Raw genomic sequence first — 26,171 nt, forward strand, 5'->3', positions numbered from 1 at the left:
ACTGGGACTTTTCATTTTAGAAATATGAGAGAGGTCTATAAAAGGTTTATAAAGTCATGACTGATGTGGAAAAATAAATAAGAAAAAGTTATTTGTTCTCATAACATAAGATCCAATTTCTCTTCCCACAAAAGCTCATGCCCTAATAAATCTGTTTGTCTCTTAGGTGTATCTACACAGCAAAATTATTCTGGAATAATGACCACTATTCCAAAATAACTTTGCAAGCATCTACCCAGCAAAATCACTCTTTTGAAATAGTGGACAGCTTAGTTTGAATTCTGTAAACCTCCTTCTATGAGGAATAGCGTCTATTCTGAAATATATAGTTTGGAATAGGGGCTATTTTGAAATAAACTACTCCAGAATAGTTTATTCCAAAATAACACTGGTATGTGGACATAGTATTTTGAATTACAGCCCCTGGAAGAAGTAGCCATCCTGCAACAAAAAAATTTCAAAAACAGGCTCCAAAGAGAAACCCCAGAGCTGCAATTCATTTGCAAATTTGACGCCATAAACCAAGGATTGAACTGAGAGTGGGGGTGGCTGGCCAGTTACCAAAGTAGTTTCTCTTCTCTTGATGTTCGCAGTTCCACGTTAGCTACTGATAATAGGCCACATCCTCCCTGACTGAACTGACCTTGTTGGGTGACTGTTTTGCCACTTTGAAGTTGCTGTGGGGGAGAATTAGCCTAACGAAGTGCTGCATATTCACCACAGCACTTAATTAGTAATCTCCCATTGCCCTGATTAACGTGCCCCCTTCGAAGTTGGGGGCAAGTGTAGACCAAGTCCAAGAGAAGAGAAACCAGGCTCTGCAGTTTCTCTTTGGAGTCTGTTTTTGAAGGCTTTTTTTCTTTGAAGTTTTTTTCCTTGACTGGGACACCCTCCTTTTCATGAGGCTATATATTTAGACCCTCTTCTGGAACTCCCCCCACTCATGCATCTGGTGAAGTGGGTCTTTGCTCACGAAAGCTTATGCTCCAAAATGTTAGTCTATAAGATTAGCTTAGGAATGAAGCTAAGTGTCTTGAACACGTGTGAATTAGCAGCACATTGTACGGATGTGAGATGGGTGATAACGAAAGATTTGAAGAGAAGAATATTGGCGTTTGAGAGGAGTAGTTACAGATAAATCCTGAAAAATCCTGGATGCAGAAGGTCACCAATGAGGAATTATATAGGAAGATATGTCTGAAAGAGAACCTCCTGCAGAAGGTTATACAAAGGCAGTTACAGCTATTTGGGCATGGTTGCAGAATGAATGAAAAAGCAAAGGCCTGCTATTTGGCGTAATGGATGGTTCGAATAGGAGAGGCAGACCCCACAGAGAATGGATAGATTGGTGTGGTTCTGGTCTACACAAGCTAAGCCACTCTGCACTGGACAGGGAAAGATGGAAGGAAATACTCATCCCTCGGTAAGACGGCACTTTACTAACAAGTACACTCATCCCTCTTAAACAAGTACTTTATTTACAAGTACTCGCTTAAAGGAGGGACACGTACGTCCCCTAGTTCACTCGTTGAGTGAACTCCCCCTGCTAATACGAGACTCGGCCCCTCCCTGCAGCTCCAGTCTGCTGTACTCTGACACCCCCGCCCCACAGCAGCCTGATGCCCTGCGCCAGCCCTGCGGTCCCAACCTGCAGCGGCCTTAACGCCTGTGCTGGCCCCACAGACTGTCCCTGTGGCAGCCTTAACCCCCCTGCTGGCCCCACGGCTCCAACCCGCAGCAGCCTTAACTCCTCCTCCCTCCCTCCCCTGGCACCGCAGACTGGCCCCGTGGCAGCCTGACACCCCGCCTCCCGCCGCTGACTATGCACCCAGCCTTCAGCTGCCTGAACCTCCCACCACCCCCGGACCCAACCTGCCACCAGGTTTTAACCCTCCCTCCCACTGATGGCCCCAAACTGCCCCCAGCCTTTAACCCTCTCCAACCCCGCAAGCCAGGGTTCACTTACCTTTCCAAAGCAGTGCCACCTGCTGTCGCTTCTTCCCCGAGCTAGGAGCATTAGGGACCAATCAGAGACTTTAAGCTGTAGTTTAACGAGAATTCAGTGTCCCTCGTATGAGTTCTCGCCTACGAGCAGAAATTTGGGACCCAATTGTGCTCGTGGAGCAAGGGATGAGTGTAGTTAGGGAGGCATCAGACAGCAACGGGCACTGAGCCCCTGGTAATTGTTGATGGTGATGATGACCTAAGGTGCCACAGGACTTCTTGTTTTTGAAGGTACAGACTGACTCGGTTACCTCTCCCGTACTTGTTTTAGCTCTGTCATTGAGCAGTGGGGAGGTACAGGTTGAACCAGTCTTACAGCCCTCATACTTGGAGGGCATGTAGCCTGCTGACTCAGAGCCCTGCCTTCCCCGCACTGGTTGTGGGCACTGTGGGCACACTGCCAATCAGCTGGGTGGCATCAGAATCTCTCCTGGGGGGCCGCCCAATTGCTCAGTTTACAGGGAACACTGGTCTGAGCATCTCTATAGTCTAGCTGTTCTGGTACTTCTACCTGTCCCAGGCCAGGTGACTCCTTTCCTTCCTGGTGACAGGGTGTCCCCTGGGGCCCCTGCATCTGGGCCGTGTTCTGGTCCCCCCACTGACGGAGCTCCCTTCCTGGAGCCTTCCATTACCTGGTAGTCCAGCACTTCTTTCTGGCTCAGCCGGACAGGGTGGTAGGGAGCCCCAGAGAGCCAGAAGCTGGGGTCAGGGACATGCTCAGCACATCAGGGAACATTCCAAGGGGTCTTCTGTGACTACAACCCGTGACAGCCGGTAACAAGCCTCAGAGGCTGCAAATCTACAGCCTGACAAGGTTGTGAAATAGAGGTGTGAATTTCTCATCTCAGCTGCCTCCCTCTTACACTCAAAGGAAGCAAGTTTTTAGTTAGACTGAGGCGTGACTCATGTCAGGGCAACATGGGGATAGCCACAGATACTCAGAGACCTAAGGCTGACCTGGGTCCTTGTTAGAAACTCCCAACCCCCTTGTATATCCCCCACATCTTCAAAGTTGTCTCTGGCTCTGACTTGAAACCACTTTGTGCCTTTCTCCTGGTCACCGTGGCAGCCTGTCAGGCCAGAGCGCAGCACGAAGCCTGGTTGAGATCTGGGGGCCCCCCTTTGGGCTGGGACACTGCACAACAGCTAGTTGAGATCTGGGAACCCCCATGGGGCTGGGGTGCTTCAGGGTATCTGATTAAGGTTGCTTGTAAGTTACATAGCTGGGGGACAGCGAACCAGCCTCTGGGCCCCACCCTGCTGGTGGCAGTAATTCAGCACTAGGTGAGGGACCCTTGTATAAACGGCCCCTGGGCCCCACCCCAGCAACAGCTGCTGCTTGTTCACTCTGTGGCCCAGAGGAGAGCAGACAGGAGAGTTGGCCATTCAGAAAAGGGGGGAACGGGGGATGCTTCTAATTTCTCCAGGTTTTGCCTGGGGGGGCCGGCCTCGTGGTTGGGTGACCTCCCAGGGCACTGTAGCAGCTGGGGCACCACAGACACACAGTGAGAGACGGTCTTTGCTTTAGGGAACTCGGTCTTCGTAGACAAATCAGGCCTGTAGGTTGGGGGTGTGCGCTAAGGGTGTGAGCACGTTCGCTGTATATCCGGTTTCTCTCCCTTCCTCCCTTCTGCTCTGTGAAGGGGAGGCGCCTGCAGGGCATGATGAGGGAACCCAATGCACCCTGGGAGCTGTAGTTCCTTGGCCAGCTCCCTGCCTAGCGAATTGGCCCTGGAGCAGGGAAAGGATTATATTTCCCAGCATGCCCTTGGCCACTAGCAACAGAAAAGAGAGAGGGACAAGGGACTATTGTTTTTCATTTATGGTGTTACAGCAAGATCCCAGAAGGTAATTTCTATAAACCCTTTATTACTGTGTAATTTTTAGTATGTTATTACAAAATCATTTTACCAATCACCGTTTCCACTCACTGTTTTCATTAACCTCTCATGAACAATCATTGCATGACTCTTTCAAACGCCTTTACATTTTAAAAAAATTGTGGTCCCTATTGACAACCTGCCCTTCTACCCCCTCCCCCAACTCCTGCAATTCCTGCGTATGGGCTTGCAAAGGAAGGCCAATGAGCCTTAGCTGGGGAAATCTAAGCCCCCGAGAGCGTCAGTAACCTGTGCACTCACATACAGGGAGTCAGGAGCAGAGCTTTTCTGGGAATGCCATATGGGGTCCCGATGCGGGAAGAGAATTCTCTGTTGGGTACTCTAGGATAGACTCCAGAACTGCTCTAGAAGAGGGGCCATTTCCCATTCAGGCCCATAGGATCTGTGTCCTGCTCTTCAAGTGCCCTGCACCCAAGCTTTGGAATGATCTGAGCTGCATCTGTCACAGATGCTCTGAGATAATGTTGACCGCCATGTGCACAGGAAAAGGTGGGTTTGGCTAGTGCTTGAGAGAGAGATTTTCCCTGGATGTTTCCTGGTTTCAGGGATTCCTCCAGTATTTTGCCCACCCTGACGGTGGTAGAAGGAGCATCTGCTGAAGGATCAGAGGACTTCCATACCCATATTGAGAATACACAGCTGCACAGGGTACCCCAAAAATTGGGGCCCCACTGGTTCTTAACGTTCCCCCACCTTTTCATCCCTGTTCTGGGGCTCTGCTTCCTCCGGAGAGGATCTATTTAACTGGCAAACGAAAAAGCTGGAGATTTTAGTAGGTGCCAAACCTGTGAAAGAGCCATTCGAGTGGTAACGAAGCCATCAAACAGTTTCTGAATTTCCTGTGTGAGTTGACAGGCTCTGAGTTTACAATGAGCTTTAAAATATTTTGTTCGTGCGTTGCTGAAGGTTATAAAACCCCAGCTCTAAAAAAAAATCTCCCCCCAGGCTTCTGTCAGTTACAGGGCCCCAGTTCAATAGTATCACACAGGGCCCCAGAAACCTCAGAGTGGCCCCGGAGGGATCCCTGTGTAACTGCTCAGCTTGGACAGTGCCCGTTTGAACAAGGATCCCGCTGTGTATTTTTGAAGGGGAAGCAGGGTGTTGGCTCATGTGTGGTTTTGTTACTTCCCCATCTGCTGCAGTTCCAAGGAAATAGGTGCCCTTCCTTTGAGGACAGCAGCCAGTGGGGTCAGGGGATGAGGGCTAGCTTGTGAACCCAGACCCCAGCTGGGCTGCACAAGGAGGAGGTTCTGAACCCCAGGGTTCTCCTGCTGGCCATACGCCCCCTTTCCATCTCGGCAGAGGAGAGAGGTTACGTGGCGTCCACCTGTGCCCCTAGGAAAGGGATTCCCCAGGGGCTGGCTTGCTGGCTCTTCAGGGATGAGCTCTGTTGTTTTGTGACTGCTGGGTTGGCAGCTCTGGGAAGCGCTGACTCCTCTTCCCCGTCCCCCCCCCCGTCCCCTGCCCAGCTGGCCAGGGGCTCCAGCCCTGGGGTCACCAGCACTCAGCCCCTCTCCAGCAGCCCAGGCCTGCCAACCTGTGGCACTCAGATGGTTTCCCCAGCTGCTTTCATGCCCTGGGCAGTCACCCGACTGCAAGGGCAGCCCCGCAGGCAAAACCTGGAGAAATTAGAAGCATTTTTAGTTCCCCACTTTTGTGAAGTGACCAACTCTCCTGTCTGCTCTCCTCTGGGCCACAGAGTGAACAGGCAGCAGCTGTTGCTGGAGTGGGGCCCTGGGGCTGTTTATAGAAAGGCCCCTCACCTAGTGCTGAATAACAGCCACCGACAGGGTGGGGCCCAGGGGCTGTTCGCTGCCCCCTGGCAATGCGACTTACAAGCAATGAAACCCAGAGTGCTATTGAAACACACGCTGCTTCCCCAGTTTCCTCCCTCATGGACTCTGGCTTTGCTCCTGTGAGCTTCCCCGGGCTAGACTACAGCTCCCCTGGGGTGGGAGCCCTCGGCCCTTTTCATGCCGTGCGGCTCACACAGCCAATTGGGTGGGGGGCGGGGGGCATCAGCCCAGCGGCGTTGGCTCCTGAGGGAACAGCTGGGAGGGTGGCGTTTGTCCAGTGGGCACCCCTGGGTGTCAGACAAGTGTGTGTGATTGTCTCAGTGCGGCAGGTGGGGTGTCTCTGTTTGGCTTTTGAGTGCGTGTGGTGAACCCTTGTCTTGGGGAGTTGCACCCCAGGCCCCTCCCTTTGCTCTGAGGCCCTGCCCCTTTTGTGCCAACCAAACCCCAGCCCCCCTGTGGCTACTGGCCCCTGCCCAGCTCCCCCTGCTCCCCACTATGGTCATTGGCCCTGGCCTCGGGCTAGCGCCCCCAGAGCCTGGGCGGTGTGACCCCCAGCTTCCCTCAGCCCTGCAGCGTGCCTGGCTTGACCCGGTCCCTCTCCCTGGTGACGTGCCCCCTTGTCACTGACAGGCTCCCCATCCCTCACCCGCCCCAGCACTGGGCAGGCAGTGTGGGCAGAGTGGTGCAGCACCTGGAGGATGTGTGGGGTGTGTGACCTGCAGCCTGCGCACCTCAGCCTCTGGCAGGGAACGGCCGACAGGGCAGGGCTGTCTGGGGAGCCTGAGAGAGGACGTGTTGTGCAATTCAGGCAACACCTGGCCATGCCTACAACACCAGCTGTGTGTGTGTGTGTGTGTGTGTGTGTGTGTTTGGGCAACTTAATTGTTCAGTGTTTGAGTTGTGTGTCTCAGTATCGTTGTCTGCCTCTACATCTCTCTCAGTGTCGGTTGTGTGGGGATATCTTGCTGCAGTTGTGAGTCTAATGGGGAATCAGTCTGTCTCAGCATAGCTGTGTGCGTCCGTGTGTATGTCCCAGAGTAGGGGACTGTCTGTCCACCTGTCTGTCTGGTTGTATGTTTGTTTCAAGATAGGTGTGCACAGCATTTCCCTCAAGATTTGAAATTAGAGGGGGTTGAATTCACAAAGAGAGAGAGAGACAGAGAGAGAGAGAGAGAGAGAGAGAGAGAGAGAGAGTGTGTGTGTGTGTGTGTGTGTGTGTGTGTGTGTGTGTGTGTGTGTGTGTGTGTGTGTGCAATGACTGACCACTGGCTAGCGCTGGGGGAGAGGGCTAGGCAGGAGTTCAGGGGGTGTGGTCAGTGTTTAGTTGTTTTTCATCTCTCTCCACTTGGTTGTGTGTGTTTCTGATTAGTTGGGTGTCTCAAGCTTTCTTTGCTCTCCTTCTTCCTCTGTTCTGCCCCCTCTCTATACCACCCCTGAGCCCCTCCCACCAGCCGGTGTTTCTCCCTTTCCAGCTATAAGTGCTCTCTCCTCTGCACTCTGCTGTCTCCTCTTCAGGCAGCACCCTTGAAACTCACACATCCTAGGGGAGCATCCCTGCCCCATCCCTTCCTCCAGCTCAGCATGGCTCCCCTGCCTCTGCTCCTCTACCTGTGCACAGGTAAGTGCCCACCAGAGGCCTGGGAAAAGCTGGGCTCCTCCACACCAGTGCCCAGAGTACCCCTCTGGCAGTGGGAGGGGAGCAGCTGGCTGCTCAGGACTCCTGGGTCCTATCCTTGGCTGGTTCTGGAAGAGGAAGGGAATCCGGCGGGTTCTAGCAAAGGGTCTGTGCATCAGGACTCCTGGGTTCTTTTCTCATCTCTGGGAGGGAAATGGGGCTCTAGTGGCTAGGTGGAGCTGGGGGAAGGGCTGGTAATCAGGACTCCTGGGTTCTGTCCCCTTTGTTTTCTGCTCCCCCAGACTCTGACGCAGGCGTGACTCTCCTTCCCAGCGGGGCCATGCGCTTGGCAGGGTGTGGGGGTGGAGAAGGGTCCAGCAGGTGTGAGGTGGACACAGCGTGAGCACTTGCTCAGCCCTTCTGTGAAACCACAGCCACTTCCTCCTGCTGCAGCGTCAGGTCTGTCGGGGCACTGTGAGCTGATTTATTGTGCTGTGACTTGCCAGTGTAGACAGGTTTTTGGAACGAGTTTGCTGAGGCTTTAGAGGGGTGGATCATTGACACTCTTAACGTGCTGAATAGTAACAGAGAGGTAGCTGTGCTAGCCTGTACTCCAACAAAACAAAAAACAAAACGCATCACCCAATAAATCATTTTGCTAGTCTTTAAAGTGCTACATCTCTGCAGTTTTACTCTTAACGTGGGGTGGCCAAGACATCACATCTCGATCCTCCTTTTGCAGTTTAAAGCAGAGCTGGTTGTGAGTGATGGTTTGTTGTTTAGGGAAGTAGAATAGTAGCACCAAACTGGGCTGACTTGTTCACAAGGGGACATGAAGGACACCTGGACGTGGAGGCACGTCTAAACCTTTGTGAGGATTGTCTCTCTGGAGGCCAATCTTCTGGGGTCTGATTTAGTGTGTCTAGTAGAGACCAGCATTCCCTGTAAGCTAAGTGCTTGGGCAGCAGCCCAGGAGAGATTCAGGTGCTGCCCAGCAGATTAGCAGAGCACCCCCAGCCAGCAGTGTGTGTTTCTGTTGGTGGCGCACATAACAAAATTTATTCTGCCCATGGATGGAGAAACTTAGAGGGAGCCCTACTGGGGCTGTGCTGCAGCAAACAATGAGGGTGTCCCTGTTGACTCTTGCAGTCACAAGGAGCAAGGGAAGTTGACAGAGTTTCCCCCATTGACCTGCAGTGGGTCTGTGCTGGAAATTTGCCTTAAGATACGCAGTTCTTGTAGCTGGCGTTGTGCACCTAAAGTTGAATTTCTTTTTTAGTGTAGATCTGGCTGGAGAAATGTAAATGCAAAGCCTGAGAGATACTGTATGAGCCCCAAACGAACAACAGCCTTCCCCCTCCCCGACCTCCCAACACCAACCGACACAGAATAAAAGAGGCTATGCTGGTGAACAATGAGCCGCAAAGGGCATGGCTGAAGTCGGTGTGGATTTATTTAATATGCAAATGAAAACAATGCTTTGAGAGTGGATTACAAGTTTCAGCCGCTGGAGGTTTTTTATTAGAAAATACTTGAGCAAAACATGTTGCAGCATGTGTGAAATCCATCGCTCTTTGGCTTGAGCATTGGTCTGCTGAACCCAGGGTTGTGAGCTCAGTCCTTGAGGGGGCCGTTTCAGGGTCTGGGGGAAAAAGAGGAGAGGTGGTGGTTTGTCCTGCCAAGAGGGTAGGGGGCTGGACTTGATGATCTCCTGAGGTCCCTTCCAGTACTGTGAGATGTGTATCTCCGTATATTATTTTCTCCCGGCATGGAAACCCTAAAGTTATTTGTTGGGTGGTGAGATGCAGCCATTTCTGGGCTGGAACATGGGTGCTGTTCATGCAGGGATTTGCTCATGTGGCACTGAGACGTGGCCATTTGTTGGGTCTCTCTGGGAGGGGAAGGGAGCAGATATGGCCCCCTCTCTGTCTCTCTCTGGGGTATGTGTGCTTGGTAGGATTTGGGGTGGGGGGTAGGGTTTGTGGGCAGGAAATGGAGGCGCTTGGCAGAGTCTTGCTATAAAACCACACACAGGTTGCTCCTGCTTCGAAGTCATGTCTGGGAGGTTGGGACCTCACAGGGCATGGGGGAAGTGCAGACTTTGTGGTGATTGAGGGTAATGATGAGGGCTTGAAACACATGCCCATATCCCACAGGCCTGGTGTGAGGCGTGAGGTCCGGGTGACGGTAGTGAAGCCTTTGCTAGTATAAAGCAAAGCGAAGCTGTGCACAAGAGGCAGGCCCCTGCTCCCAGCAGTTGGCACAACAGAGCTGATATTGCGGAAACGCTCACACCTATGTAATCCTTCTATTAACGCCAGGTGCCTACAAGAAGGGCCAGGTCCAGCTCCTAGGGGTTTTTGTCAAGGATTCAACCAACTGGCTCGAGCCCCCACCCAGTGGCTGGGACAATTTTACCTCGCTTGCTGGGTGCCTGTAAGGCAGTTCTCTGCCCCCACCCCCCCTCCCTCGCAAGCACAGAGTCTAAGATAGAAACAGCTTATTTAATAACAAGAACCTACCCCAAGTTTACGGTGACAGATGCAGTATGTCTGAGCAAAGGAGAGACAAACCCCGTTAACAAGATACCATCCCCATAATGCTATAGAACCAAGTCCTTGCTGGGGCTCTTGGCCTTTACCCCACACACAGTTACAGGGTGTACCTCTCGCAGTGCAGTCCCAGACCCCACAGATACATCACCAGGGCAGTACTAGCTGTTCACTTGTCTGCAGCCTCCCACTGACTGCTCCTCCTACCGGCCACCTGCCACTCGCGCCATCTGTTCGCTGCTCCCTTACCAGCCGCCCGTCGGTCGCCATCATCTGCCGCTCCTCCTACCCGCCGCCCACCGGTCGCATCATCTGCCGCTGCTCCCTTACCAGCTGCTCGTCAGTCATGGCATCTGCCCCTCTCCCTACTGGTCACCGTTGTCCGCTGCGGGGATTGCCCTGAGGCAGAGCTCTGTGAGTTCAACTCTCTGTGGCCTCAGCTGCCACTCTGTAATTTCAGCTGTTAATATCTCTACTCTGGAGTTTCATGAAAACCCTAGTATCCAGCTCTAGCTTTGAACAGGTGGGGAGAGCTAGTCAAATCAGGCCTATAATTTTATGGCCAAGGCACTCAGCAAGCTGACTCAACTAACAACTCACCCCTCCTGCCTTACAACGCTTTAAACCAGGGAGCCCTGTGTAATCAATGTCTTACACAGCTATGTCAACTGCCCTGTCCCCCACAACAACCCAGAGCATTGGTGAGATCTCACAACTCCCACACTGTCAGCATAAATTGTGATTTTACAACAATGTGTTTACAATAGATAAAATCTCATCACTTACTTGCTACCCGTCAGGCTTTGCCTGAAAGTTATCACACATGCACCCCTTTGCATTCTCATGCAAATGATCTCTGGGAGACACATTCCTCCCAGCCTTCAGAAGCATTGTGTTCCTGCTGCCGCATTCCTTACACCTAATTGGTACTAGACAGAGGCCAGAAGCAGATTCCAGAGAGGTCGTAATAGAGCAACCTGTGAAGAAACATCTTGGTACCAACACACTCCCCACAAATAACCGACTTACCGACCCTGGTTCAGGATGGGGTCTAGACTGATGGCATGAAAGATAGTGACCGAACCGCCATGTACAAGGTAAAGGCTGGTAACTAGGTAACGTCAGAGGGTGGCAACCATCAGGAGTGAGGTGTAACTCTTTATTTGTATATCAAATTGTGTCTCAAGGGAGCTGTCTTTTTGTCCAGCCTTGAGGGCATTGTTGTGTTCCCTGGCCCTGACAGAGCTGCAGCCATTGTCACGGGCTCATGTTCATAGTATCCTCGTCGGCTACATCTTGACTACCCCGGAAGATCGACCAGCGCAGGGTCATTTGATTTCACGTGTCTAGTTTGGATGCATGAAATCGACCTCTCGGGGGTTGCGATCGACACCTGTCCTCCTTGTGAGATGCGAGGTCGATCGATGCGAGGTCGAGTAAGGGAGGTCGATAGAAGAAACTCTCGGTGACCTTCCCCAGTATAGACAGACCAGTTAGCCAAGCGCAGATACACAAGTCTAGCTCTGGCATAGCTACAATTGACATATCTGTGGCTGACTTACTTTGCCTTGTGTAGCTGTAGCTGTAGAGGCCATGAGGTGCTTTTACTGAGCTTTGTGTATAATAAATCTGTCCTAGCACTGTCAATCCTTATTAGATTTGGTGGTCTTTGGGGGTCGTCTTTGGAGTCTACTCTATTAGCCATCTGTGCAGGGCAAACGTGATATATGGGGGAGTGCATGAATGCAACAGAGCGATCATCATCACTGATGGAGCTGGAGACCTATCAGGACAGCCCATGGGTGACTTCTGGCAACCCCCAGTGTGACTGACTTGGGGCTGGGAGTGGGGAGTTTGAGACACGCTGAGAAACGTGGCCTAAATGGGATGAAGGGAAGATTGCGGGGGCCTGACCTCTCTCTCATAACCCCCTGTGTCCAGCCAGCCCACAATTTTCCAACCCTGCCCACCAGCCCCACAATTCTGCCCCTCACCTTGCCCCACACCTGCTCCATCTGCAAATCTGGGGGGACTTTATTGCCTCCAAGCCTAAAGGAGACAGCCCCAAGCAGGGGCTTCTGCTTCCCAGGTCTCAGCTTGCAGGGATGCAACAAAGGAGCAGGCAGACAAGAGCAGAGCCCCCCTGACATTATTCGGTTCCTTACTTCTCTCCCACAGTTTCCTGTTCCTGCCTGCCTCCTGCGCTGCCTTTCTCAAGGAGGTGGGGGATGTGGGGAAGGGCTGTCCCCACTCACCAACTTCCCCTGGCCAGTCCCACAGGGGGCGCTTAGCACTGGGGGAATTAGCTACCTTGTGTGGTAGGGATTCAGCGTAGCCACCCACTGGCTGTTGGTGTTTCATGTGTGACATGAGCTTGGTGGGTATCAGCCCTAGCTCCTGTGACACAAACTCACCAATGCAATACAGTGGGCTAAAGGGCTAATGCCATAATGATAATGACTATGAAATACTCAAGGAGATTAGACAGGGAATCAAAATAAAAAAGAAAACTCAATACTGAAGGGGGATTGCAACTGTCCCCTTATTCACTGGGTACACGTCGCCTCAGGACAAGATGCAGAGAGAGAGAATTTCTTAATATCTTAAATGACTGCTTCTTGGAGCAGCTGGTTCTGGAATCCACAAGAGGAGAGGCAATTCTTGATTTAGTCCTAAGTGGAGCACAGGATCTAGTTTAAGAGGGAAATAAAACTGGACTGCTTGGAAATAGTGACCACAATGCAATAAAATTTCACATCCGTGTGGTGGGGAAAACATCTTAGCAGCCCAACACTGTGGCATTTAATTTCATAAAGGGGAACTACACACAAAATAAGGAAGATAAATAGAAATTCAAAGGTACAGTGCAAAAAGTAAAAACTCTTCAAGCTCCATGGGAACATTTCAAAGACATCATTATAGAGGCTCAACTTAAATGTATACTCCAACTTCAAAAACACAGTAAGAGTGCCAAAATTTGCCCCCATGGCTTAACAACTAGGTAAAAGAAGCAGTGAGAGATAAAAAGGGCATCATTTAAAAATGGAAGTAGAATCCCAGTGAGGGAAATACAAACTAGAATAGTGAAAGCAAGAGCAAGTTTGAAGGCGATGGATAAGATCTGGAAGAACAAAGCAATTAGCTTAAGAACAAAGCTGGGCGTCTTGAAAATGTGTGTATTCAGCAGCATGTTGTATGGATGGGAGACATGGGTGTTAACAAAAGATTCAAAAAGAAGAATCTTGGCTTCGAAAGGAGTTGTTGTAGAAAGATTCTGAGAATAGGATGGATGCAGAAGGTCACCAATAAGGAATTATATAGAAAGACACAGCCGAACAAGAACCTGCTGCAGAAGGTTATAAAATGGAAACTACAACTATTTGGCTATATTTGCAGAATGAACAACAAATGGAAAATCGACTCCAGTATTCGGCATAATGGGTGGTTCAGATAGGAAAGGCAGACCCCACAGAGAATGGGTAGATTGGTGCGGAGCTAGTCTACAGAAACTAAGCCACTCCGCACTGGACAGGGAAAGATGAAAGGAAATAGTGAGAGGGGCATCAGACACCAACGCGCGCTGAGTCCACGGTTATTGATGATGATATTATTCTGTCAAGTTAAATGTAAAACTATAACAAGGAAAGCCAAAAAGGATTTCAAAGAACAGGTAGCCAAAATCTCAAAAAATAATAGCAATCCTTTTTAATTACATCAAAAGCAGGAAGTCTGCTAAACAATCAGTGGGGCCAGTGGATGATCAAGATGCTCAGGGAGCACTCAAAGACAATAAGGCCATTGCAGAGAAACTGAATGAATCCTTTGCTTCGGTCTTCACAGCTGAGGATGTTAGGGAGATTCCCAAACCGGAGCTATTCTTTTTAGGTGATAAATCTGAGGAGTTGTCCCAGGTTGAGGTGTCATTAGAGGTGGTTTTGGAACAAATGATGGTAGTAACAAGTCACTGGGACCAGATGGCATTCACATGAGAGTTCTGAAAGGACTCAAATACAAAATTGTGGAACTATTAATTTTGGTTAGTAACTTGTCCTTTAGATCAGCTTCTGTACCTAATGACTGGAAGATAGCCCTTGTTAAATATTGGCATCACATTAGCTCTAGAGGTGAATCTGGGAATTATGGACTGGTAAGTCTAATGCCAGTACCGGGCAAATTAGTTGAAACTATATTAAAGAATAAAATTGTCAGATACATAGATGTACATAATTTGTTGTAGGAAAGTCAGCAGGGTTTTTATAAAGGGAAATCGCAGCTTACTAATCTACTGGAGTTCTCCGAGATAGTAAATAAGTACGTGGACAAAGGGGAACCAGCGGATATAGTGTACTTAGGTTTCCAGAAAGCCTTTGACAAGGTTGCTCAATAAAGGCTGTTAAGTAAAGTGAGTTGTCATGGGATAAGAGGGAAGGTCCTCTTATGCACTGATAGTAACTGGTTTAAAAAACAGGAAACCAAGGGTAGGAATAAATGGGGAGTTTTTGGAATGGAGAGTGGTAACTAGTGGTGTCCCCCAAGAGTCTGTAATACTGTTCAACCTATTTATAAGTGATCTGGAGAAAAAGATAAAACAGTGAGGTGGCAAAATTTGTAGATGATACTAAATTGTGCAAGATAGTTAAGAACAAAGCAGACTGTGAAGAGCTTCAAAAAGATCTCAGAAAACTAAGTGATTGGGCAACAAGATGGCAAATGAAATTTAATGTTGATAAATGTAAAGTAATGCACACTGGAAAAACTAATCCCAACTGGACATACACTTGGTGGGGACTAATTTAGCTATAACCACCCAAGAGAGATCTTGGAGTCATTGTGAATAGTTCCCTGAAAACATCCGCTGAATGTGCAGCAGCAAACAAAAAAGCCAACAGAATAAGTAATCATTATAAAAGGGACAGAGAATAAGAGAGAGAGTACCTTATTGCCTCCCTATATATCCATGCTATGCCCACTTCTTGAATACTGTGTACAGATGTGGTCGCATCATCTCAAAGAAGATGTATTAGCATCAAAAAAAGGTTCAGAACAGGGCAACAAAATTTACTAAGGTTTTGGAATGAGTGCCATATGAAGGAAGGTTAAAAAACTGGGACTTTTCAGCTTAGATAACCATTGACTATGGGGGGGGCGTGATAGAGATCTCTAAAATCAGAAATGGTTTGTCAAAAGCGAATAAGGAAAAGTTATTGACTTGTTCTTTTGTTGTGGGAACTGTGGGGGGCGTGTCACCAAATGAAGTTAATGGGTAGCAGGTTTACAACTAACAAAAGGAAGCTTTTCCCTCACCCAATACATGGCAGGCCTGTGGAACTCTTTGCCAGAGGAGTTTGTGAGGACCAGGATTTTAATAAGGCTCAAAAACAAACTAGAGAAATTCATAGAGGTTAGTTCCATCAATGGCTATTCACCAGGATGGGTAGGAATGGTGTCCCTGGCCTTTGTTTGTCAGAGGTTAGAAATGGATGTCAGGAGAGGGATCATTTAGGTGATTACCTGGTCTGTTCACTCCCCCTGGATCATCAGGCACTGGTCACTCTGGGGGCTAATACTGGGCTCAATAGACCTTTGGCCTAACCCAGTCTGGCAGTTATTTTCTTATGTATCTCTATAGGCATGAACAGGCTGGGTTGGGGGATGATCACGTCCAACCTGTGCAATAACCTTGGGACCACCCTCTGCAATGTCTGCACAGTGGCACTTCAGATTTAATTAGCCGAAATCTTGAAATGTATGATTTTTAAAATCTGATCACTGTGAAATTGACCAGAATGGACTGCGAATTTGATGGGGTCCTACGCATGAGTTTTGCTTTTAAATGGGAGGGTCTGGCTGTAGCACTATGCAAATAAGTGGTATAAAATAGCCTGGAGGAATAGATATGAGGGAGCAGCTGGTGAGGAGCTGGGAGTCGGGATGCCTGGGTTTGGCATTGGGAGAGGAGTGGGATTTGGTGAGATGAAGTGGGCGGGTGGGGGGCTGGAATTCAGTCCCATAGACAGAAGGAGCCAGCCCTCAGACCCCAACCACTGGCCTGTTCCCCATAGGGGAAGCTCTAACTGGAGACTGTTTAACCCCTGCAGTGCTGACACTCAGCTGTGGATTCAGTGTGGATGTGAAGGGACCAATCACCTTCCAGGAGGCAGCCGTCGGGTTTGGGCAGACTGTGGTGCAGTACGGGAGTGCCAGTGCCGGGGGGTAAGGGCCAAACATGGGATCCCACATGATGTGTACCCAGTGGTGAGGGACCTGTGTGGCTGGGGTGTCCCTGACAGGGCATCTCCTAAGCCCCCGCCCCGATGCTTTCTCCCCACAGACTGATCGTTGGGGCACCGCTGCAGACAGGAAATGTGAATGAAACCGGCAAAGTCTATGCGTGTGACCCAGGCTCCGGACGCTGCCAGGAGATCTCCATCCAGAGTAGGGCCCCTGTGCTTGGGGGATGCAGCAATAGGGCTGGGGAGGGAGCCAGGACTCCTGGGTTCTGTCCCCAACGGGGGGTGTGTGCAGTTCCTGCATCGGGTGGAGCTGGGAGTCAGGAATCCTCAGCTGGCTCCTCTGCTCTGGGACGGGAGCAGAGTTCACTGGTTCACCCTGGTGTGCCCCCCTTCCCTGGAGGTGCCAGCTTTCCAGTCACACAAACCCAAACTCTCTCGCTCTGCTGCTTCTTCCAGGCCCCGCCCCTTCCCTGAGGCCCTGCCCCCATTCACTCCAGCCATCCTCCCGCTGCCCCTCGCTCGCTCACCACCATGCCCATTCGCTGGCTCGTTTTCACCAGGCTGGGGTTGAGGGGGTTGGCTTGTGGTGCAGACTCCAGGAGGGAAACTGGCAGCAGGAGGGCGTTGTGGGACTGAGCAGAGGATTGGGGTGCGGGAGGGAGTGTGAGGTGCAGGTTCCAGGCAACAGTTACCTCGGTGAGGGCACCCTGGGAGCGGTGCACATTCCGGAGCTGCAAGGCGTAGCAGTGGCCCGTTGGCTCTGTGGAGTGCTGTCCGTAGGCACTGTCACTGCAGTTCCTGGCCAGTGAGAGCTGTGGAGCTGGTGCACAAGCTGGAGGCAGGCCACTCATTCTCCCTTGGGTGTCCTGCACCAGTTGACTACATGAAGCCAGGTGGGATGCCTGCCAGCCCTGCCCATCAGCCTTTTAATGGCCCGGGTCCCTTTTGGATCTAATGTTCTGGTTGAAACTAGACACCTGGCAACCTGACTCTTCCCTTCCAGTGCCTGCCGATGCCGTGAACATGTCTCTTGGCTTGTCTCTGGCTGCCCGAGGCTCCCAGGTCCTGGTAGGTACCACACCCAGGGGGGCAGTTGCTGTGACTGGGGTCCATCATTAACTCCCTCATTATTCCATGTGACAGCTCTCCCCAAACCCCACGACTCATGCAAGGCAGTATCTGGGTGGTGCAGCATGGCTGGTGCGATGGTGCAGAGATGATGATTGGGTGATGTTGCCATGACTACCCAAGTGGGCGAGGGCTCTTGGCAGTGCCTGTAACTGGAGGGGCAGCACGACCAGGCCATGGGGGGTGGAGGTAACCAGGAGTCCTCTTTTTTGCAAAAGAGATGGTGAGATGATGATGTGAGGGCTGGAGGGACCTGGATGATGTTACCATGGTGACAGTGACTATGCTGACTGAGCAGGAAGCATGATGTTACCATGGTGACAGTGACTATGCTGACTGAGCAGGAAGCAACGACACTAGGTTGTTGTCACGGTGACAGGGACTGCATGGATGCATCAGGGAAAGTGGACACTGGGTGACACTGTCATGGCAACAGTGGCTGTTGGCTGCCATTACAGGGTGTGGTAACCAGGTGATGTCCATGTGTAGTTCCCTCTGGGAGTTGGGTGCTGGATCCCAGCATCCTGCCTGCCTCAAGGGGGCCTTTTTCTGCATATCCATGGGAGGTGGGGTCACCAGTCTCTCTTTCCTCACACTCAGTGGTATATTTGGAGGGGCACCTACAGCCCTTATGCCTTCTCATGTCTCAGGTGTGCGGCCCCACGGTGCACTGGGCCTGCGGGGAGAACATGTATGTCAAAGGCTACTGCTTCCTCCTGGACCAGAGCCTCCGGCAGCTGCGGCGCATCCCCCTCACACAGCCAGGTGAGGGGTGACACAAGGGTGGGTGGCTGGGACTTACACCCTGGGGTCACGGGTGGGTATCTGAGCGATGACGAGCTGAATAGAAAATGGGTCTAGATGGGCCCATGGGTCTGATAGGGGGATGGGCACCAGCCTAGATGTGCTGATTTGTTGGTGTGATTCAGGATGTCAGTAGTTAATACCCCTGGGTTGTATCCCCTCGTCATTCAAGGCAGTGGGGTGTGTTGTGTTAGTACAAGGGGTGCTGGGAGTCAGGGCTTCTGGGCTCTTTCCCCAGCTCTGGGCATGGGGTGGGTGTATTTTTTCACCCCAGCGAATTTCACGCTGTATTCCCAGGACCTGTCAAAGGCAGTGAAGGGATGATAAGGTGACAAAGGGGCCCAATGGGGTGGCTGGTGGGGGGGGCGGAATCAGGATCAATGGGTCCATTGGTGCGGTCTAGGTCTTTCTAATGGGCTTCGCCATGTTTGTGGTTCTGAGTCAGGATGTACCTCTTTCCTCTTAGAGTGCCCCAGAAATGCCACAGACATCGCGCTCCTCATCGACGGCTCTGGCAGCATCCTACCCCTGGACTTCGGAAAGATGAAGACGTTTATCTCGGCGATCATGAAGCGTTTGCGCAGCACCAACACGCAGGTAATGGGCAGAGGGTGGAGCCCGCCTAGTCCTGCCCTGGCAGCCAGTGGTGATGCCAGTGCCCCAGTGTGGCACTAGGGCGAGCTGTGTTGTAGGGAACAGGACTGGAGCCTCAGTAGGGGGCGGTCTCACCTCACAGTCAGTGCAGATGCCAGTGCCCCAGTGAGGCACTAGGGGGCGCTGTGTTGCAGGGAACAGGACTGGGGCTTCAGTAGGTGGCCTGGTCACTGGGAGGTCAGTGCTCATTCCAATGCCCCAGTGCGGCACTAGGGGGCGCTGTTCTGCAGGGGGAGCAGGGGTGGATTTTGTGTGGGAAAACCGCTTAAAAATTCCCACGGTACCAGCTATATCCTGTTCTTCTGCCCTAGGTCCTAAGTGACTCTGATTCCTGCTTTTCTTACCCTTCTCTCCTTGTCTTTTCCCCCATCTTCCCCTGCAGTTCGCGCTCAGTCAGTTCTCCAATAAATTTACAGAGCACTTCAACTTCAGGGAGTACAGGAGAAATCACGACCCTGACCACCTTGTCCAGGGGGTTACACAGCTTCACGGAACGACATACACGGCCACTGCCATCCGGAAAGTGGTGTAGGTATTGCCCTCCTCCCAGGCTGACCCCACAGGGAGCAGGCAGCGTGGACGCTCAGGTCTCCTGGGTAGTATCCCCCGCTGTGGGAGGGGACAGGGAATGAGTGGTTAGAGATGGGAGAGATGTGGTATCAGGATACCTGGGCTCTGTCCCCAACTTGGGGAGGGTGTGGGTCAATGTTCCCTCTCATTTTTTCCAGCCATGTACAAAATATATTTTATTTGCTGCGCAGATGTGCGCCACCATTAGAAATGCACACAGCTGGCTGTGGGGGCTCTGTTAATCAGCTGGGCGATACTTGAATCTCTCCTGGGTGACCACCCAAGTGATCAGCTTACCGGGAAAGCTGGTGTGGGCACTTGAGGGTTAGAGAAAGGAGAGGTGGCTGGGAGCAAGAACTCCAGGGCTGTGATTACTGTGGTGAGTTTTGCCGACAAAATCGGTGGAACATCCCCACACACATGATGCGTTTTGTTGGCAGTTTGTGGACAAAACTCAGCACTTCCACCGGCAGCGTTCTGTGCCTCAGCCGTGAGGCATAATGCTGCTGTCGACAGAGTCTGTCAACAGAAAAGCTGCGTGGATGCTCTGGGGGGGCCTCTCTCAACAGACAGGGCACCCAGAACAACGGGCAGCCCATCTGCTGTGCTTCCGGGTGCCTGTTTTGTCAAGAGAGCAGCCAGTCAATCCAGCCACTCTGTTGACAGAGCGGAGCGCTCTTCCGATTGGCTTTTGTGTGTGGCCACAGTGTGTCGACAGGAGTTATGTTGGGAAATCTCTTCCGACAGTGACTTCCTACAGTGGATGGAGTGCTGTACACTGTAACTGTGGCCTAGGACTCCAGCACTGAGCCGCTGTTGCTGTGTGACTTTAAGTAAGTCACAGCTCCAGCGAGTGCCTCAGTTTTCCCATTGGTAAAATGGAGACCGTGATCTCCTTTGTGAAGCACTTTGTGATCTGTGATGCCAACGCCGTAGAGGAGCACTAGCCATTATTGTGAAAGCAACAGGGAGTCTGGTGACACCTTAAACACTAACACATGTTTTCGGGCATAAGCTTTTGTGAGCTACAACTCGCTTCTTGAGATGCCTGAAGAGGAAAGAAAAGGAGGGTCAACAGAGATGGGAGTAGTATATTAGTACTGATTAAATCAGAGTAGGTGGGTCTCCCCTCCGACAGTGACTGCGAAGGGGAAATTACTGTAATGAGAGAGCCAGTCCCTGTCTCCCTTTAAACGTCTCTTGACAGTGTCAGATTTGCATATGAATTCCAGCTCAGCAGTTTTGCATTGCAATCTGGTTTTGGAGCTTGTTTTGTTTTGTGTATTGTGTTTTTTTTTGCCTGAGTATGACAGCTTGCAAGTCAGTAACCATGTGTCCAGTGAGCTAAAAGTGCTTTCCCTACAGGTTTTTGTGTATTACTTTTCTTGATGTCTAATTTGTATCCACTTACGCTTTTGTTGTAGAGAATGTGGGGCTTGGCCAATGTACAATGCAGAGGGGCATTGCTGGCACATGATGGCATATATCACATGAGTAGATGTGCAAGTGAATGAGCGCTTGACAGCATAGCTGATGTGGTTAGGTTCTGTGATGGTGCCACTAGGGTTCATGTGTGGACAGAGTTGGCAACCGGATTTGCTGCAGAGGTTGATTTCTGGGTTAGTGTTTGTTTCGGGTTGTGAAGTAGTAGATGAGTATTTGTTTCAGGTTGAGGGACTGTCTGTAAGCGGGGACTGGCCTGCCCCCGCCCCCAGGCCTGTGAGAACAAGGAATCATTATATAGGATATTTTGTAGTTCCTTGGTGATGTGTATGAAAGATTTCACCTGTGGGCTGTGGGTAATGATTGGTGGCGTTCTGTTGCTTTTTCTGTTGGGCCTGTTGCATAGCAGGTGATTTCTGGGTCCCCAACTGCTTGGTCAATCTGTTTCATCACTTCTTCCCTTCTACTGAATTTTTAAGAATGCGTCATAGAGCTCCTGTAGGTGTGTCTCTGAGGGACTGGAGAAAATGTGGTTGCATCTTAGGACTTGCCTGTAGACAATGGATCATGTACTGTGTTCTGGATGAAAGCATGTAGGTAAGTATGGTGGTCAGTAGGTTTCCATCACTTATTTGCACCGTAGTGTCCAGGAAATGGGTCACTTGTGTGGACTAGTCAGGCTGAGATTGACATTGGGGTGGAAACTGTCGAGATCCCCTTGTACAATTCTTCAATGGCTTTTTTCCCATGGGTCCAGATGATGATGTCATCAATGTAGCACAGATGCCTGGGGGCAGCACTTGGACATGAGAGCTGAGGAAATGTTCTAAGTCAGCCATAAAAATGTTGTTGTACTGTGGGGCTGCCACTGACTTGAAGGTATAAATCATCCCGAAGTCTGAAAGGGTTGTGGATTAAAAGAAAGGTACAAAGTTCAGCAACCAGGTTGTTCAGCCATGACATCATTGGGGCTGCATTTCCTGACTGCTTGTAGTGTATCCTCCGGTGGCACATTAGTGCAGAGGGCTTCTACATCCATGGGTGGCAGGGAAGGAGTTTTCAGGAAGATCACCAGTGGAGTGTAGTTTCCCCAAGAAGTCGACGGTGTCTCAAAGATAACTGGGAATGCTGCTAGTGTAGGGCCTGAGGAGAGAGTCTATATAGTCAGACAGCTCTGCTGTAAGTATGTGAGTGCCTGAGTTGAGTGGCCGTCCAGGATTTCCAGGTTTATGGATCTTGAGTAGCAGACTGAATACCCCTGGTTGGGGCACTAGGGGACTGTCTGAGAAGATTTGTTTCTGTGCTTCATTAGGTAGTTTCTTGAGCAGATGGTATAGTTATTTTTTGGTACTCCTCAGTGGGAGTAGAGGACAGTGGCCTGCAGAATGAGGTGTTGGAGAGTTGCCTGGCAGTCTCTTGTTTATAATTTGATCTATTAATGATAACAATAGCACCTCCTTTGTCAGCCTTTTTGCTAATAAGGTCAGAGTTGTTTCTGAGGCTGTGGAGGGCATTGTGTTCTGCACGGCTGAGGTTATGGGGCAAGCGGTGCTGTTTGTCCACAATTTCTGCCTGTGTCCATTGGTAGAAGCAGTCCATGTAGAAGTCCAGTTGATGGCTTCATCCATCAGGTGGAGGCCCTGAAGAAGCCGCCTTCTTGTGGAACTGGAAAGATAACATCTGTGCATCAGTGTGTCATTCACTGGCATGGTAGAAATATTCCCTGAGTTGGTGATGGCGAGAAAAGGCTTCTAGGTCACTGCAGAACTGTATCATACGTGTGGGGGTGATGGGACAGAAAGAGAGTCTGTGAGATAGGACAGACTCTTCTGCTGGGCTAAGTAAAGAAATGGATAGATAACACTATTGTTGGGTGGATGAAGGGTCTTACTCCTGTGAGCCCTTGTGACCTGTAGGAGTTTAGATAGTTTTATGTCCTTTTTTCTCTGTAGAGAAGCATGTGTGTTGTGAATGATTTGACATTGGAGGGAGGGATAGTTCAGTGGTTTGAGCATTAGCCTGCTAAACCCAGCATTGTGAGCTCAGGCCTTGAGCAGGCCACTTAGGGATTGGGGCAAATAGGTGTTGGGAAGGGTGCTTGGTCCTACCAAGAGGGCAGGGGATAGGACTAGATGAGCTACTAAGGTCCCTTCCAGTTCTAGGAGATGTGGATCTCCAATTTTACATTTGTCTTGTTTTAATACTCTCCAGCCACGTGGAAGTTTGTGTTGGGGGGGTGGGGTGGGAGAGATGTTAAATGAGAGTCTGCATTCTTGATGTCCTGTTCGTAGTCCCAGATGCTGATGAGATGAGTCCATGGTTTCTCTGAGAGTGTGTGGTATGAAAGCTTGTGCTCTAATAAATTGATTAGTCTTTGAGGTGCTACTGGACTTCTTGTTTTACTGAAACAGACTATTATGGCTCTGAAAAGTGTTATATATCAATAACCCTCCCATGCATTCTCCACCCCACCCCCTTTACCAGGCGGGAGCTGTTCAACTCTGGGAGCGGCGCTCGGGCTGAGGCCACCAAGGTTCTCATTGTGGTCACGGATGGGCAGAAATCAGGAGACCCGCTTTCTTATTCAGATGTCATCCCTGAGGTGGAGAGAGCTGGGATCATCTGCTACACCATTGGGGTAAGCTGCAGCTGGTCGGAGAGCTAGCCTGGGTCTGAAGCCACGTCCAGGGACATGGGATGGATTCGATGGCCTCCTGAGGTCTCTTCAAGCCCTATGGTCCTATGTGATGGAGAAGGGGCTTCCTGTCAGTTTAGGGAGAATAACCACTGCTGCGTTGTAACGGGGCCGAAACATGATATTCTAGGAGAGGCTGGAGCACCTCTGTTGTTCAGGTTGAGGGAAGATTTTCTGTTAGAAATCAGGTTTTCTGCTTGCATGTGCTTACTCGGCTTGCCATGAAATTTGGTTTGCCTCAGGCTAGAATTATTGGTCCAAATTTGGGGTAATTTGAACAAGGGGTTCCTGGGATCCAGCCCCTCCAGCCAAACAGCAAAGTCACTGGGTTCTTATAAAGTCTTTTTTGCACACATCCTGGTGCTCTGACTCGCCTTCAGTTGGTCTCAGTCACTTGACCATTATCTCCACTAAATGGCTGAGCCCAAGAAATTGAAATGGGCACGCTTACATGACACAGTTCAGTAGATGTCATTGTCATGCAGCTGCTGCATATCCTTTTTTCATGTCCACACTGGGTGCGTCTACACTTGCATACCTTTTTGAAAGAGGAATGCAAATAAAATGCAAATTAGGTATAAATTTGCATGTCTGGGGCCTCATTTGCATATTCTAAATTTGGAAGAGCTTCTTTTGAAAGAAGAAAGCCAGTGTAGACACTGCTCTTTTGAAAATAAACCCCATCTTCAAAAGAATCCTTCTTCCCATTAAGTAAAGGGAAGAAGGATTCTTTCAAAGATGGGGTTTACTTTCAAAAGAGCAGCGCCGACACTGGCTTTCTTCTTTCAAAAGAAGCTCTTCTGAATGTAGAATAGGCAAATTTATACATTTGCATTTTTGATTTGCACTTCTCTTTTGAAAAGGTATGCAAATGAGGCAAATGCAGACGCACCCACTGTTCTCCTTCTGTCGACGGTGCATGTCCTCACCTGGGGTGCTTGTGCTGATTTCACAGTCAGTGCAGGGCATTGTAGAGTTCTGCCAGCTGCAGCCCGATAGCCCTGGGCCAACAGTGGGAGCTTGAGGCGTGGTTAGACGGACGCTGCTTTGACATAGCTGCTTTGACCTAAGAGCAACCAACGCCTCTTGTGGAAGCAGAGTTGTTCAGTCTGCGCAACAGGCGACTTACACGGGGGAGCGCTGCGTTTGAGCGTGACCGCTTTCAGAGTTATGGTGACACACGTTGTCTTGTATCAACAAACTCCAGTTCAGAGTCCTAGAGTCCCAGGTCCAAAGGGACTTTTGTGGAGATCTCGCGTAACACAGGCCAGAGAACTGTCCCAAGTCATCCCTGCTGGAACCGAAGCAGATCATATAGAAAACCAGCCATTCTGGAAAACAAAAAGTACCACAGGTGGGGAAACCACCATGGTCCGTGGTGAGCTGTTCCAGCCGTCAATTCCCCCCCTTCCCAATCTGAAGCGGTGTGAAGTGGGTCGTCTTGGACCTTTGTCCGCTGCTCATGTTGGGCCCAATGACTGGGAGAAGCCTGAATTCCACCGCAAAATCAGCTACACACAACCCTCCCAGACTGTCTCAGTGGTCCCACACCTTCATCCTCACCCAGAGATGCCCCTTGGAGACACTGTCTCCACTTGCCCCTCACTGTGCCCTGGAGATTGTCATGAAGGCCCTCCGAGCATTGACTGTTCCCATGGCAACAAGCTGCCTGTGCTCTGCTGCTGTTACAACAGACACAACTTGGGGCGCGAATGGGGCAGGCTGCCTGACTCCAGGTTTGAGGGCCCCTCTCCTCACATCACTGTGACACGTGTGTCTAGCTGCACTAGCACACAGCCCTGACGGGGCTGGGCCTCTCTAGGGCCCAGCAGGGACTGGGATGGGCAAGTACATGCTCAGGGTTCTGCGCTGCGATGGATGCTGATGCCCTGGTCTCCCCTGTGCGTCCTTCTACTCTGTGAAGGTCGGCGAGGCCTTGTCCAGTGCGGCTGCCCAGCAGGAGCTGCACGAGATCGCTTCTGAGCCCACTGACCAGCACGTCTTCTGGGTGGACAGTTTCGACGCCCTCCAGGGCATCCAGGACCAGTTGCAGGAGAAGATCTTCGCTGTCGAAGGTGCCAGATCTGGGGCAGGGGCCATACCAGCCTGGGGCCTCCAGAAATGGGGTCTCCAGGCCCAGGTGGGACAGGGAGCGGCTGAGAATCTGGAGCTGAAATAGGCCCCAAATAGTTTCCCTCTTTCACCATCCAGCATCTTAATCTATCTCCCTTCTCATTTGGGAGCCCTGAGCAGGGGACTGGCTGGCTCAAGGAGCTGAGTTTTCGGATACAGGCCGTTCTCTCTAGGGGAGCGCTGGATGCAATCCAGTCTAGAGGCAGGGAGAAGGGCCAGCTCTGGGTAACCGGGGATGGGACCTGGGGCTTTTTCTGTCACTGATGGTCTCCTCCCATGTCTGTTTCTTTCTCCACAGGCACCCAGTCCCAGAGCGGCAGCTCCGTCCGGCTGGAGATGTCTCAGGAAGGATTCAGCTCGCTGCTGTCCCCCGTGAGTGACACCTGGTCCTGGCATTTGTTCCACACTGCCCTGCGCTGGGGCCCTGCCAGTGCTTTCAAGCTAAGAAAAGCAGCTACTTGGCCTGGTGCTTGCAGGGGAGACAATACCGGCTCAGAGCACTGCTGGAGCAGTGCCAGGAACACTGCCCCCCACAAGCACGAGGGGGTGTTATACTACAGCAAGCAGTGTGGCGGCCCAGTAGGGGGCGCACTCTGTCCTGGCTGTCAGCATCGCTCTCAGGGTGTCTCTACACTTGCATGCC

General features: G+C 50.9%; 1 protein-coding gene across 1 annotated transcript in view; it reads left to right on the forward strand.

The window, feature by feature from the left end:
- Positions 1-7,261: 7,261 nt before the first annotated feature.
- The window catches only part of LOC142014961 (integrin alpha-M-like), a 34,105-nt gene continuing 15,195 nt past the window's right edge, over positions 7,262-26,171 (forward strand). The window contains exons 1-10 of the mRNA XM_074998293.1: positions 7,262-7,319; positions 15,967-16,081; positions 16,200-16,303; positions 17,105-17,169; positions 17,880-17,994; positions 18,500-18,630; positions 19,070-19,215; positions 23,185-23,338; positions 25,320-25,470; positions 25,827-25,900. Of these exons, the coding sequence (XP_074854394.1) occupies positions 7,283-7,319; positions 15,967-16,081; positions 16,200-16,303; positions 17,105-17,169; positions 17,880-17,994; positions 18,500-18,630; positions 19,070-19,215; positions 23,185-23,338; positions 25,320-25,470; positions 25,827-25,900 (1,092 nt within the window). The 5' untranslated portion in view covers positions 7,262-7,282. The remainder of the gene's footprint in view (positions 7,320-15,966; positions 16,082-16,199; positions 16,304-17,104; positions 17,170-17,879; positions 17,995-18,499; positions 18,631-19,069; positions 19,216-23,184; positions 23,339-25,319; positions 25,471-25,826; positions 25,901-26,171) is intronic.

Source organism: Carettochelys insculpta, chromosome 6, assembly GCF_033958435.1.
Source record: "Carettochelys insculpta isolate YL-2023 chromosome 6, ASM3395843v1, whole genome shotgun sequence".
NCBI classification, from domain to species: Eukaryota; Metazoa; Chordata; order Testudines; family Carettochelyidae; genus Carettochelys; species Carettochelys insculpta.